General features: G+C 40.4%; 1 protein-coding gene across 1 annotated transcript in view; it reads left to right on the forward strand.

Annotated features, from left to right (window-relative positions):
* The window catches only part of LOC137618502 (ADAMTS-like protein 1), a 125,287-nt gene that overhangs the window by 36,815 nt on the left and 73,621 nt on the right, over positions 1-14,851 (forward strand). Inside the window, exons 13-14 of the mRNA XM_068348660.1 lie at positions 7,004-7,372; positions 10,233-10,345. Coding sequence (XP_068204761.1) covers positions 7,004-7,372; positions 10,233-10,345 — 482 coding nt within the window. The remainder of the gene's footprint in view (positions 1-7,003; positions 7,373-10,232; positions 10,346-14,851) is intronic.

Genomic DNA, 14,851 nt, shown 5'->3' on the forward strand with positions numbered 1-14,851 from the left:
ATCCCCCTCTGACCACTTCTCCCATCAACCTCTCTCCCAACTACAAGGAAAAGGACAAGAGGCTAGCGTTACATCAAGAGGTGTCGCTCCTGTTACAGAAGGAGGCAGTGGTGATAGTCCGGGATCATCAATCCCCGGGCTTCTACAACAGTCTCTTTCTGGTGGCCAAGAAGACAGGAGGTTGGAGACCGGTGCTGGACGTCAGTGCGCTCAATGCTTATGTCACCAAGCAGACGTTCACTATGGAGACGACGAAGTCGGTCCTAGCAGCGGTCAGGCAGGAGGACTGGATGGTCTCGTTGGATCTGAAAGACGCTTACTTTCACGTCCCCATTCATCCAGACTCCCAACCTTTTCTGAGATTCGTTTTTGGAAAGGTTGTGTACCAATTCCAAGCCCTGTGTTTTGGCCTAAGCACGGCACCTATGGTGTTTACGCAACTGATGAGGAATCTTGCGAAATTCCTCCACTTGGCGGACATCAGAGCCTCCCTTTATTTAGACGACTGGCTGTTAAGAGCCCCCACAAGTCGTCGCTGTCTGGAGAGTCTCAATTGGACTTTGGACTTGACCAAGGAACTAGGTCTTTTGGTCAACTCAGAAAAGTCCCAGCTTATTCCTTCCCAAACCATCGTTTACCTGGGAATGGAGATTCGGAGTCAAGCTTTTCGGGCTTTTCCGTCGGCCCCAAGAATCAACCAAGCCCTAGAGTGCATTCTGAGCATGCTGAAGAGGAACAGATGCTCGGTGAGACAGTGGATGAGTCTAACAGGGACCCTGTCATCGTTAGCCCTGTTCACCGAGTTAGGGAGACTCCACCTCCGCCCCCTTCAATTCCATCTAGCAGCTCACTGGGACAAGAATATGACGCTCGAAGCGGTCTCTATTCCTGTTACCAAAGAGATGAAGACTACTCTCATGTGGTGGAAGAGCAACATCCTTCTCAAGGAGGGTCTCTCGTTAGCTGTTCAGACCCCCAATCTTCATCTCTATTCGGACGCATCAGACTCGGGCTGGGGCGCGACCTTGGACGGACAGGAATGCTCGGGGACATGGAACAAGGAACAGGAAACGCTTCACATCAATTGCAAGGAGTTGTTGGCAGTACATCTGGCCTTAATGAACTTCAAGTCCCTCCTGCTAAACAAGGTGGTGGAGGTGAACTCCGACAAAACCACAGCCTTGGCATACATCTCCAAGCAGGGAGGGACTCATTCGAGGAAGCTATACGAGATCGCAAGGGACCTCCTCATTTGGTCAAGAAGTCTAAACCTCAAGCTGGTAACGAGATTCATTCAGGGCAATATGAATGTCTCGGCAGATCGCCTCAGCAGGAAGGGTCAAGTCATCCCCACAGAATGGACCCTTCACAAGGACGTGTGCAACAGACTTTGGACCTTGTGGGGTCAGCCGACGATAGATCTGTTCGCCACCTCCATGACCAAGAGGCTCCCATTGTACTGTTCCCCAATTCCAGACCCGGCAGCAGTTCACGTGGATGCTTTTCTGCTGGATTGGTCCCATCTCGATCTTTATGCATTCCCGCCGTTCAAGATCATCAACAGAGTTATTCAGAAGTTCGTCTCCCACGAAGGGACACGGCTGACGTTGGTTGCTCCCCTTTGGCCTGCAAGAGAATGGTTCACAGAGGTACTGCAATGGCTGGTCGACGTTCCCAGGACTCTCCCTCTAAGAGTGGACCTTCTACGTCAACCACACGTAAAGAAGGTACACCCAAGCCTCCACGCTCTTCGTCTGACTGCCTTCAGACTATCGAAAGACTCTCTAGAGCTAGAGGCTTTTCGAAGGAGGCAGCCAGAGCGATTGCCAGAGCAAGGAGGATTTCCACTCGTAGAGTCTATCAATCCAAGTGGGAAGTCTTCCGAAGCTGGTGCAGAGCCAATGCAGTTTCCTCTACCAATACCTCTGTAACCCAAGTTGCTGACTTCCTGTTACATCTTAGGAATGTTAGATCTCTTTCGGCTCCTACGATCAAAGGGTACAGAAGTATGTTGGCATCAGTTTTCCGCCATAGAGGCTTGGATCTTTCTTCCAACAAGGATCTACAGGACATCCTTAAGTCTTTCGAGACCTCTAAAGAACGTCGCTTGTCCACTCCAGGCTGGAATCTAGACGTAGTCTTAAGGTTCCTGATGTCTTCTAGATTTGAACCTCTCCAGTCAGCCTCTTTCAAAGACCTTACTCTCAAAACTCTTTTCCTCGTCTGCCTTGCAACAGCCAAAAGAGTTAGTGAGGTTCACGCCTTCAGCAGGAACATAGGATTCACATCCGAAACAGCAACATGTTCCTTACAGCTCGGGTTTTTGGCAAAAAATGAACTTCCTTCACGTCCTTGGCCTAGATCGTTCGAAATTCCTAGCCTCTCCAACATGGTGGGTAACGAGCTAGAGAGAGTTCTTTGCCCTGTCAGAGCTCTAAAGTATTATCTTAAAAGGTCAAAATCTATATGAGGACAATCAGAAGCCTTATGGTGTGCCATCAAGAAACCTTCCATGCCTATGTCCAAAAACGCAGTTTCGTATTACATAAGGCTTCTGATTAGAGAAGCTCATTCTCACATGAAGGATGAAGACCTTGCTTTGCTGAAGGTAAGGACCCACGAAGTGAGAGCTGTAGCTACTTCGATGGCCTTCAAACAGAACCGTTCTCTGCAGAGTATTATGGATGCAACCTATTGGAGGAGCAAGTCAGTGTTTGCATCATTTTATCTCAAAGATGTCCAGTCTCTTTACGAGAACTGCTACACCCTGGGACCATTCGTAGCAGCGAGTGCAGTAGTAGGTGAGGGCTCAGCCACTACATTCCCTTAATCCCATAACCTTTTTTAACCTTTCTCTTGAATGCTTTTATTGTTGTTTTTGGGTTGTTACGGTAGGCTAAGAAGCCTTCCGCATCCTAGTTGATTTGGCGGGTGGTCAATTCGTTCTTGAGAAGCGCCTAGGTTAGAGGTTGTGTAGAGGTCCTTTAGTATGGGTTGCAGCCCTTTATACTTCAGCACCTTAGAGTTGTTCAGCCTCCTAAGAGGAACGCTGCGCTCAGTAAGGAAGACGAACTTATTAAAGGCAGAGTAATGGTTCAAGTCGACTTCCTTACCAGGTACTTATAATTTCATTGTTATTTTGAATAACTGATAATATGAAATACGGGATACTTAGCTTCTTGATATACATGTACACTGGTTTTCACCCACCTCCCTGGGTGTGAATCAGCTACATGATTATCGGGTAAGATTAATATTGAAAAATGTTATTTTCATTAGTAAAATAAATTTTTGAATATACTTACCCTATAATCATGATTTAATTGACCCACCCTTCCTCCCCATAGAGAACCAGTGGACCGAGGAAAAATTGAGGTGGTGTCAACAAGAAGTACTGCAGTACCTGGCCACAGGTGGCGCTGGTGAGTACACCCCCCTCTTGTATAGCGATCGCTGGCGTATCCCGTCTGTAGAATTCTGTCGGGCAACGGAGTTGACAGCTACATGATTATCGGGTAAGTATATTCAAAAATTTATTTTACTAATGAAAATAACATATATATATATATATATATATATATATGTAGCTAGACACTTGCTCTTTATTGTTTATATGTATGACTGCTAAATATTTAGATAGATATGCACACACACACAGATTCGACCCTTCCCACCCTCACCCTATTTCCTAACTACAACTTTTCTCACCAGGGTATGAATGACTGCTCCTCTCCCCCTACCCGTGGGAGGGGAAGAGACTGAATAGTTGTACGTCTGGCAGTGCCGCTGAGCGTTATTGGAAATAAATATATATATATATAAATTTACATGTTTATATATATATATATATATATATATATATATATATATATATATATACACATATATACATATATATATACATATACTATATATATACATTACACATATATATACATATATATACATATACATATATTATATATATATATATATATATATATATATATATATATATATATGTACATATATATATATATATATATATATATATATATATATATACAGTATATATATATATATATACATATATATATATATACATATATATATATATATATATATATATATACATATATATATATGTGTGTGTATATATATACAGGTATATATATATATATATATATTTATATATATATATATATATATATATATATATTTAGATATATATATATATATATATATATATTTATATATATATATATATATATATATATATATATATATTTAGATATATATATATATATATATATATATATATATATATATATATATATATATATATATATATTTAGATATATATATATATATATATATATATATATATATATATATATATGTTTAGATATATATATATATATATATATATATATATATATATATATGTTTAGATATATATATATATATATATATATATATATATATATATATATATATATATATATATATATATATATGTTTAGGTATATATATATATATATATATATATATATATATATATATATATATGTTTAGGTGTATATATATATATATATATATATATATATATATATATATATATATATATATATATATATATATATAACTTTTCCTCTTTGTGTTACAAAGACATACTGTATCCTGACAGAATAGTATGTGTGGTTACCCTTATACTTAAAGAATGACAACTTGATATGTCAATAATTTATAATTGTTACAAAAGGTAACATGCTTGTAATTATTTTTACAAGATATGTATTTACATTGTGTACTGTAATAATTATTGTAATGTCTGCTACCATTTATTCTTACCTGTTTTTCAGATTGTAAATATATGTAAGATTCCTCTTAGCTTGTAGTGAAAGGAGTTGATTGTAGGTATCCATACTTTCATAATTACTTTTATTTTATGAATATTTACTGCATGCCCCACACATTAGAATGACCTAAACTGGTTTAGTTTTTCGGCCTGGAAACTGATAATTATTCTCTCCCGTACAAATTAATATAAATTATATTAGAATTTTAGTGCTCTTGTAATTCTTTGCTATGAAATCTGCTGTAGTCAAAATAGAGTTCTACTCTGCACATATTTATTTTTATCAAAATCTGATTTTTACAAATAGAATGTGTTATTTCTATACTGCTTCATTTTGGGAAGATTTGGTTTATCAACATTTACCCATACAATTTTTATTTTTTCCCCATTTTCTTAACTTCTAACTGGCTCATGCATTTACAATATCAAATTAATGCGACATTTAGTGGTAAATGGCGAGAAGTAAATCTGTAGTGCACCAGTATCCTTTTTTGTATTTAAAGTCTTGTAGTCGAAACTATATTTATATAGACTTAACACCCCCAGTTAGTGGGGAGGAGGTTGGGTACGCATATGAACATCAGGTGAGTATAGAAATATCAAGTTATATTATTAAAGTGCTGTTTATTTTTATGAACCACCCCTGATGTTCATATAGCTGACTCCCACACTTGTGGAGGTGGGACGCCAGTGCAAGAAATAGATAGAAAAAATAGTTCTAATCAAGTACTGTCCCCCTAGACAATACACAAAGAGAATGTGGTTCATAATTGATCAGAAACAATTCCTTTAAACAAACTACTCGGTAGTTTTTTATAAATCCACATGAAGATCCAAGAAAGTAGACTGAGGTGGTATGGTCATGTCATGAGAAGAGATGAACAGTATATTGGGAGGAGAGTGATGGAAATGGAGGTACAGGGAACTAGAAGGAGAGGGAGACCAAAGTGAGGGTGGATGGACTGTATAAAGGATGACCTTCGATCAAAGGGGATTAACCAGTGATGAAGTGTGGACAGAGGTAGATGGAAAGCGCTGGCCAGAAACATCGACCCCACATAGAACTGGGAAAAGATGCAGACAAAGAAGAGGAAGACATATTTAAACTTCTGAGTTTACTCAAGATTGAATAATCTGGAGACTGATTTATGCTGGACAGTTGCTTGTGATACAAAGACTGAAAAGACAAAAAAGATACTGGAGCAGTATAGATTTTCTTCTTACCATTTACAGCAGGATGTCACATTACAGTACTTTACTAGAGGCACGAGCCAGTTTGAAGGAAAGAAAATAGGATGAAATTTTAAATTTACGAATAAATGTTGATTGAACAGAGCTTCCTAAGGAGAAGCAATATAAATATCAGGGGAGTTTCATATAAATAATAAATTTTCTAGTATGTAAAATTTTTATGCAGTTTTGTAATTTGATAAGTACTATATTGAAATATGTAATAGTTATTAAAAATTAGTGAATACTGTACTTATGGACACCATAATTTTGGGGGGTTTTATACAATGTACAAATTAGTTAAAGAAAGATATATGAAAATAAGAAAAGTTACAATTGATAGTTTGGGTCAATATCATTGTTCAAATACTGCATAGTATATGCTAAAAAACATAATCAATAATATAAATTTGAGTTGACATGCATCTCATCATGTTCAACAAGTAGATCATTATAACATGTACTGTATAATAAAAACATGGTATGATGTATATTTACTTCAATTAGAATGTCATATGGTAATTCAGTGCAATATACATATGATCTCATAGACAATTATTATGTTAATCTATTTTACACATAAGCCACACTTATGAGTTGATTATATTTGTATTATACTGTACATTTGTATGGAACCAGAATGTTTTTTTTTTTCTTATGTTAGCTTTCACCTACGACTGTGGATTGTAGGTTCTGACATTTTAGGGTGATAAATCTCACATATTTCGTTGAGTACACTTCACTGTACTTTTTAAAAGTTTTCCATCTTTTCAGACACCCAGAAATAATACAGTATGTCAGTGCACTAGTATGCTTGAGTATTTATTGATTCCTAAACTGTAAATCTTATTCATGATTTTATGCTCCTTCGATCTTGCCCTGATTAGAGCACAAGGCTTCTTCCTTCCCTATCTCATTGCATGGTTCCTTCCCCAGCACCGCCACCCTTCGTTTTCTTGGTCGGGGCAGCACTTGGGGTCTTGGTCAGGACATTCTTCTAGGTCCAGGCCAGGCCAAAGCGATACCCACATGTCAGGTCATAGTAAGGACCATTGGTCAGAAACTGAAGGAACACCTCCCTCGTGGGACTCCAGTTTTGCTACCGTCTCTAACAATCCCCCCTCTTGGCACTCTTGGGCAAATACCCAGGACCAGCACCTTCACAACCAACAGCCGTATGAACCCCCTGGTACCCCTTACTGGCACGCAGAGGCCCCCCCTTCCCTGCCCCCCGCACCTCCCATCACAAGCTCCGGGAGTTCCCGCTCCATGCCCTACTTCCAGAAGCTCCTATCCAACCTGGAGGTGAGGCACTGGAAGACTAGTATGGTGATCTTTATTCATGTCAGCATTGCTAGATCCTATTATAAAAGTTAAATTTCAATGCAGTCATACTCAATTCTGTTAATGTATGATAATCTAGTTTTTCTGTTGACGACACAAAGCTCTTTTGGCAACCTGAGCATAAGATCAAGATTCCTCTGGGGATTCTGTTTTATATTTTATCAATTCAAAAAATTTATACCATGTATAAAGGATTTCACAGTATCACTCCTTATGATCTAAAATAAATCAAATTGTTCATATATGGTGTAAAGCATAATAAAAATGCATGCTTGTAGCCATTTAGATAAGGATTTGCTTGGGATGATGTGCATGTGAAACCTATACTTACTTCTATTGCTCATCCAATTGGTACTTTTTTGCATGATTCAATTACTAAATATTTAGTTGCTTTGACATGTTGGAAATAAATTTAATGTTAGTTATAACCTTTGGTTAAATAGTACATGTAGTTTTATATAGTTCTTTTGTTTGCATAAAATGCAGTAACTACTGTAGTTTAATTTGAATAGCATTGGGCAAGTGTTATGTAATGAAAATGGGATAGTATTCAAAACACTCAACCTGTGATGACCAAGGACAGTATCACTCGGCTTTGTATTTCAGACAGTATGTGTTGATCATGTTTTATATAATGGGTAATAGTGTATGTGCAATGGTAAGCATGATTTTGTACTCTTTAAAAGAGGCCCAGAAAACCTGTAGAGATTTTAGGACAATAGTTAATATCATTGATACCTTCAAAAGAGCTCCAGTTAGGTCCAGGATCATACATAGCATTAATTTGCAAAATTAACTATTTTTTCATACTGTTTACAGCCATTTTATAGTAATTTGAATGATTGAATTTAGAATATTTATGTATTTACTGTTCTTTATCTAATTAATTGCATTTTTTTTTTTGGTTGAAACTATTTAATTCATGGAAATCTTCCACATAAATGGGTTGGTGTGAATGAATGACATTTAAAAAAAATTACCTTTATTCCTTTGGAAATGATTTCCTTGCATAGTTTTCATAGATATACTATCTATAGTTTTTATTTCCAAAATTCAAGGCATATTACTGTAGTAATGAATAAAAAATTATTGCCAGAAGGATATACAGTAGTACAGTATACATACCCTCATCAATTGAAAATAAACAAGCACACTTTACTGCTCTGATCAGACAAAGAAAGTCATCCTAATTTCTATCATTAGATGTTAAGGAAGGAATAGAGCTGAAGTCTGAGACTGGAAGAAAGCTGTCTGTGAGCAGGGAACAAATTATGAAAAATACCAGGCAAGGCTTTCCCACTTTGTGTGTGACTTTACAAGAGTGCAACATCTCGCTTACTGTCTGAGCAGAAGAAAGAAACATGAAGAAGGATTTTCTTAAGTAATTTCTACCAACCCGTCTACTTTGAAGCATCACTACATATACAAAGTTCTGATTGTTTGTAACAGCAAAATAATATTACTTAGGCTAAACAGAAGCAGCGTCGGTAATATCCATTTATGAATGATTACAAAAAAAAAAAAAAAACCATAAATACAGTGATCAAAGAACTGGGTTCACTGGAACATTACTTAATTGAAATAATCACAAGACTATAGTAAACCCCCATCGTTAAATTATACACGGCAGTTTAAAATTTTCCAGCACTATATACCAAAAATGTATTAAATGATACAACTTAATCTACCATTGGTGCACTGTTTATGTTTCCAAGTTTTATGGCTTCAGAATTGACAATCTATGTTGTATAGTATATTCTCTTCTCACCTTCTTGAAGGTAGCAGCCCTTTCCTGAACTTATGTGATTATATTGTTAAAAATCAATCCTATTATTATCATTACTAGCTAAGCTACAACTATAGTTGGAAAAGCAAAATACTACAAGCCGAAGGTCTCCAACAGATAAATTAGCCCAGTGAGGACAGGAAATAAATGAACCTTATATGAGAAGTAATGACAAAAATACATTTACAAGTGAATTCACTTCATTTCAGGAGGTGGCCTTGGGGATGATGGCAGTTGCATAGGATCTTGCATTTATTTTGACCCCAATAAGCATTCATATGGTTATAATATGTCAGCCTGCCCTTTCATTCAAAATCTATCTTTTAAACCAAAGAAGCCTCCATAACTTTTGAGATTTTGTCGTTGAAAAACTGCTTTGGCATCCATTATTTTTACAAATCGTGACCTCCACTCCCACAATTATTGGCAAATTGATATGCAGCTAATTTTCCCCTATTTCTCAATACTGCTTTTCCCCTTCTTTGATCGAGAAGAATTAATGCGGGTGAGGTCACTTAGCTCGTGAAAAATGTTAATTCCAAATCATAGTCTGATTGCTTTTAATATTTCCTGGAAGCTGCAATATTATCCGTTAAGATATGGCATGACATTCTCCAAATAGGTATTATGAGGTACAGTATTATGATTTATTGCTTCCCCCATGAATATTTATTTTCCTGGCTATTGAGCGTCTCGGTTTTCTCAGGTATACACATCAATGGTTAAAGTTGTGTTTTTAACTCTTCATTATGGTGTTTATGATGTTTTTTCAGGTACAATTTTTAGTGTTTATCTCATGAATGAAGGTCTGATTAGTTTGTAGACCTTTTAGGTTTATAAGAGTTGAGTCAATTTTTCTTATGTTACGAATGAGGTCTGATTAGTTTGTAGACTTTTTAGGTTCATAAGAGTTGAGTCAATTTTTCTTGTTAGGAATTTAAATCGAAAGTTAATCTGGGATCGCATAAAGAAATTTTTTGCTCAGATAAGTACATTATTGTAAATGAGTTTGATTGATATATTGCTATGTCCCAGAGTGATGATGATATTCCCTTCCCAAAACTGTTATTTGTGTCATTGCTATCTGTAATTCTCAGCAGATCAGGACTAATGTGTAGTGCTATATATGTTTTGAACTTACCAACTAAGTGAGCCGCAGTGCCTAATACTTAGCTGCATGGGAGTTTTGTCTGTGATTGCTATATAATTGAATAATGGTGTTCTGTTGCCGCTGGACGAGTAGTTACTAAGTAGTCAGACTGCTTTATGTAAAATAGAAGATTTCGTGTTTATTGGGCTATAGTACAGTATGTCTATGTCACATGCCAGTGTATTTTAACAATTCAGATGAGATAGTTTTCATTATAATATACCTAAATTTGTACATTAACCTTTTTGAAAGTAGGGTAACAGTAACCAAAATCATTTTCCTAACAATATGTAATACATTTGTAAAAGAAAACTGTAATTAGATGTTTAACTAACATTCATTGAAAATGTATTTTGGATACTAATCTTTTACAATTGTATAAAAATTGCCGTCATATAGATTTGGAAATACATTATAATGTACTTCTCTAATTGCATACACAATGCAACATTATATTTTTTTATTATGTAAGGCTATAGTATCAACATTTTTTTCAATATTAAACTTACCCGATAATCATGTAGCTGTCAACTCCGTTGCCCGACAGAATTCTATGGAGGGATACGCCAGCTATCACAATACTAGAAGGGGGTGTACTTACCAGCGCCACCTGTGGCCAGGTACTCAAGTACTTCTTGTTGACACCTCCTCAATTATTCCTCTGTCGTGCTTCCGGCAAGACGTTCTGGGATACGCTTATGGTCTTCGAGTTTATTCACGGATATTTGGTGAAGTATTCTCTCAGATTAACGGCTGTCGCTTTACTGGAAACCTTCTTATATTAGCTAGATAGCTTTTATATAGTCCTGATATAACGGTTAACGATTTTTGCTTGTTTTTGGAACCCCCTTTGGCTAACTCTTTGGATTACAAGATGTCTGACATTTCGCAAGCCCCCTCCCATAGACGATGTAGGTCTTGCAATAGGCGTATTCCGAAGGCCTCGGTAGATCCTCACACCGCTTGTTCTGACTGTAGGGACAGGCCCTGTCAGTTAGAAAATCGATGTGAGGAATGCGCCGGACTTTCGGAATTGGAATTTGTCCGTCTTTTAAAATATTCAACTAAGTTAGAGAGAGGTAGAGTTAGGAGGAGTTCTTCTCACTCTTCACTGTTTTCCTCACCTCATGATCCCCTACCTTTTCCTACCCCTGTAGTGGCTACCCCCGAACCTACTGTGTGCCCTCCGCCTGATATGTCAGTTGTTTTGCGTGCTATTCAGGCTTTAGGCGATAAAGTAGAGTCAGTGGTAAGTGACCATAAGTCTCTGATGGCCGAAGTTAAAGAACTGAAGGTCAAGAGTGCAGTGGGTGGAGTTAGTGCCAGTGCTGTGACGAGTGCTAGTGTCGGTGCAGTGCCAAGTGCTAGTGTTAGTGCCAGTGTGGTGCGTGAGGATTTTTCTGTGCGAGCCAGTCGTCCTCCCAGTCCGGGACCTCTTGCAAGCTCCCATGCCCAGGGGAGAAGCAATGTCGAAGGGCATAAGGGTTCGGCAGGCCTTGTTAGGCGCACAGAACTATCCTCGGTGGTTGCGGGCGTGTCTTCCAAAGACCGTCACTCCCACCTGCAGACGATTGAGCCCGTCTTATTCTCGTCCGCTGATCAACTGTCAGGGAAGAAACGTTGGTCTCAGGTCTCGAGACCGCTTAAACGTAGAGTCCAGTCCGCGAGTGCTCAGCCAGGTTGCAGTCATTGGCTCAGCTCTGACTCGCCTCAGTCATCTGTCGACTGTACTCCGCCCAAGAGGAGTAAGGTTCTGCCACAACAGAGCTCGACTGTTAAGGCTTTACCTCAGTCTACTATCGTTTCTGCCGATCCCAAGTGGACTCTGCTTCAGTCCATGCAAGCACAGCTTTCGGACTTGATGCGTGAGTGTCGGGCTGAGAGTGTTGCACCTCCGCCTCCGCCTACACTCCCTCCGCCTGTTCTCGCTCCGCCTGCGCTCGCCCCGCCTGCGTTCGCTCCGCCTGGTCGCAGCACCATCTGCCAGGCGTACGATGTTGAGCCACTTTCTGAGTTCGCTGTTCCCAGTGGTGTTCAGCCTCAGCCTTCTTTAAGGCAACCTTTACTTTGGGATCAGGAGGATTATTCCACTCTTCCTCCGCCTCCCCTTGCTGCTCCACCAGTGGTGCAACTCTCGGTTGAGGTACAACAACCTCTCCCGTCCATGAGTCAGTCTGCTCAGCCATCGCTGCAGCGAGCTCAACCCTCCTCAAGGCAAGCTCCTCTACACCCTGGACTTGCGCCTCAGGAGCCTCAGCTTGCGAGAACTTTACCTTGTTCTGCGCAGCCTCAACCTCATCATGCTCCGCTCATATCACAGGAACAGGAACGTGCTACTCCGCCTCCGTCCTCCGCTCAGCAAGCGCAATCCTTGGGTTCAACCTCTCTTGCTAGGAGTCAACCTCCTCCACCCATGCGCCTTCCTTCTGCTTCGTCTGTTGTTCAGCCTTTGCAGTCTGAGCCTCAGGTTTTCCCTCAACAGTTACTGGAAGAGGAAACCACTGTTATTGTTCCTACCCGTTCTGACTCTGCGGTTCAGCATTCTTGTCCGATCTCTTCGCTACACTCTGGTGATGAGGTGTCGGATGATGAGGAGGCACACCTTGATCCCTCATCAGACGTGGACGAATCCAAGCTTTCTCCACAGTCTATTGATTTTCGTAAGGTCTTGGCTCTACTCAGGGAGATTTACCCAGACCACTTTGTCTCTGCTATTCCCCGCTCTCCGCCATCTGAGTTTTCGCTGGGCGTACAACAAGCTAAGTCCACCTATACTAAGCTTGTCCTAGCTAGATCCTCTAAGAGGGCTTTAAGGATCTTAGGGGAGTGGCTGCAGTCTAAACAACACCTTGGCAAGACTTCCTTCATGTTCCCTCCAACGAAGCTCACTTCGAAAGCGAGCGTTTGGTATGCCACAGGGGAAGCACCAGGCTTGGGAGTACCTGCCTCTGCCCAGGCTGACTTCTCAAGTCTGGTGGACTCGCCTCGGAGAACTGCTATGAGGCGCTCGAAGGTTTGTTGGACCTTCTCAGACCTGGATCACTTACTGAAAGGGATGTTCAGAGCATTTGAAATGTTCAACTTTCTCGACTGGTGCCTGGGGGCCCTCAGCAAGAAAACCTCTCCTGCGGACAAAGATTCTGCCATGCTATTAATGTCCTGCATGGATAAGGCCATCAGAGATGGATCGGGCGAGCTAGCGTCGATGTTTGTATCAGGGGTGTTGAAGAAAAGGGAACAACTGTGTACCTTCCTTTCCGCCAGCATTACACCTTGCCAACGGTCACAACTCCTTTTTGCTCCGCTCTCGAAGTTCCTCTTTCCCGAAGAGCTAGTTAAGGACTTGTCTGCTGCCCTGATACAAAAGGATACGCACGATCTTGTAGCCTCATCGGCTCGTAAGTCTAAGGTTGCCACCTCAGTCCCCTGCTACGAGGTTCATACCGCCCTTTCGTGGTAGAGCCCCCAGCCGAGGAAGCTCCCGTCCAGACTCTCACAGGAGCAAGTCTAGGAAAGGATCCAGGACATCTAAAGGAAAAAACTGACTCTCCGTTTCTCCAGACAACAGTAGGAGCCAGACTCAAGATCTTCTGGCGAGCCTGGGAGAAGAGAGGTGCAGACGCACAGTCTGTCAGTTGGCTGAGGAACGGTTACAGGATTCCATTCTGCCTCAAACCACCTCTGACCACATCGCCCATCAACCTCTCTCCCAACTACAAAGAAGAGGACAAGAGGCTAGCATTGCAACAGGAGGTGTCGCTACTTGTGCAGAAGAAGGCAGTGGTTATAGTCCGGGACCATCAATCCCCGGGCTTCTACAACCGTCTCTTTCTTGTGGCCAAGAAGACAGGAGGTTGGAGACCGGTGCTGGACGTCAGCTCTCTCAACGAGTATGTCACCAAGCAGACGTTCACGATGGAGACGACCAAGTCGGTCTTAGCAGCGGTCAGACAGGAGGACTGGATGGTCTCGTTGGACTTGAAAGATGCATACTTTCACGTTCCCATTCATCCAGACTCCCAACCTTTCCTGAGATTCGTTTTCGGAAAGGTTGTCTATCAGTTCCAAGCCCTGTGTTTTGGCCTAAGCACAGCTCCTATGGTCTTTACTCATCTGATGAGGAATGTAGCAAAATTCCTACACTTGTCGAACATCAGAGCCTCCCTCTACCTAGACGACTGGCTGTTGAGAGCCTCCACGAGTCGTCGTTGTCTGGAGAACCTCAATTGGACTTTAGACTTAATCAGAGACCTAGGTCTATTAGTCAATATAGAGAAATCTCAACTCATTCCCTCCCAATCCATTGTGTACCTGGGAATGGAGATTCGGAGTCAGGATTTTCGGGCTTTTCCATCGGCCCCCAGGATAAGCCAAGCCCTAGAGTGCATCATGAGCATGCTGAAGAGGAGCAATTGCTCAGTGAGACAGTGGATGAGTCTCACAGGGACCCTCTCATCACTGGCCCTGTTTGTCGAGCTAGGAAGACTCCTCCTCCGCCCTCTTC

The sequence above is a fragment of the Palaemon carinicauda genome, chromosome 24 (assembly GCF_036898095.1).
Source record: "Palaemon carinicauda isolate YSFRI2023 chromosome 24, ASM3689809v2, whole genome shotgun sequence".
In the NCBI taxonomy this organism is placed as follows: domain Eukaryota; kingdom Metazoa; phylum Arthropoda; class Malacostraca; order Decapoda; family Palaemonidae; genus Palaemon; species Palaemon carinicauda.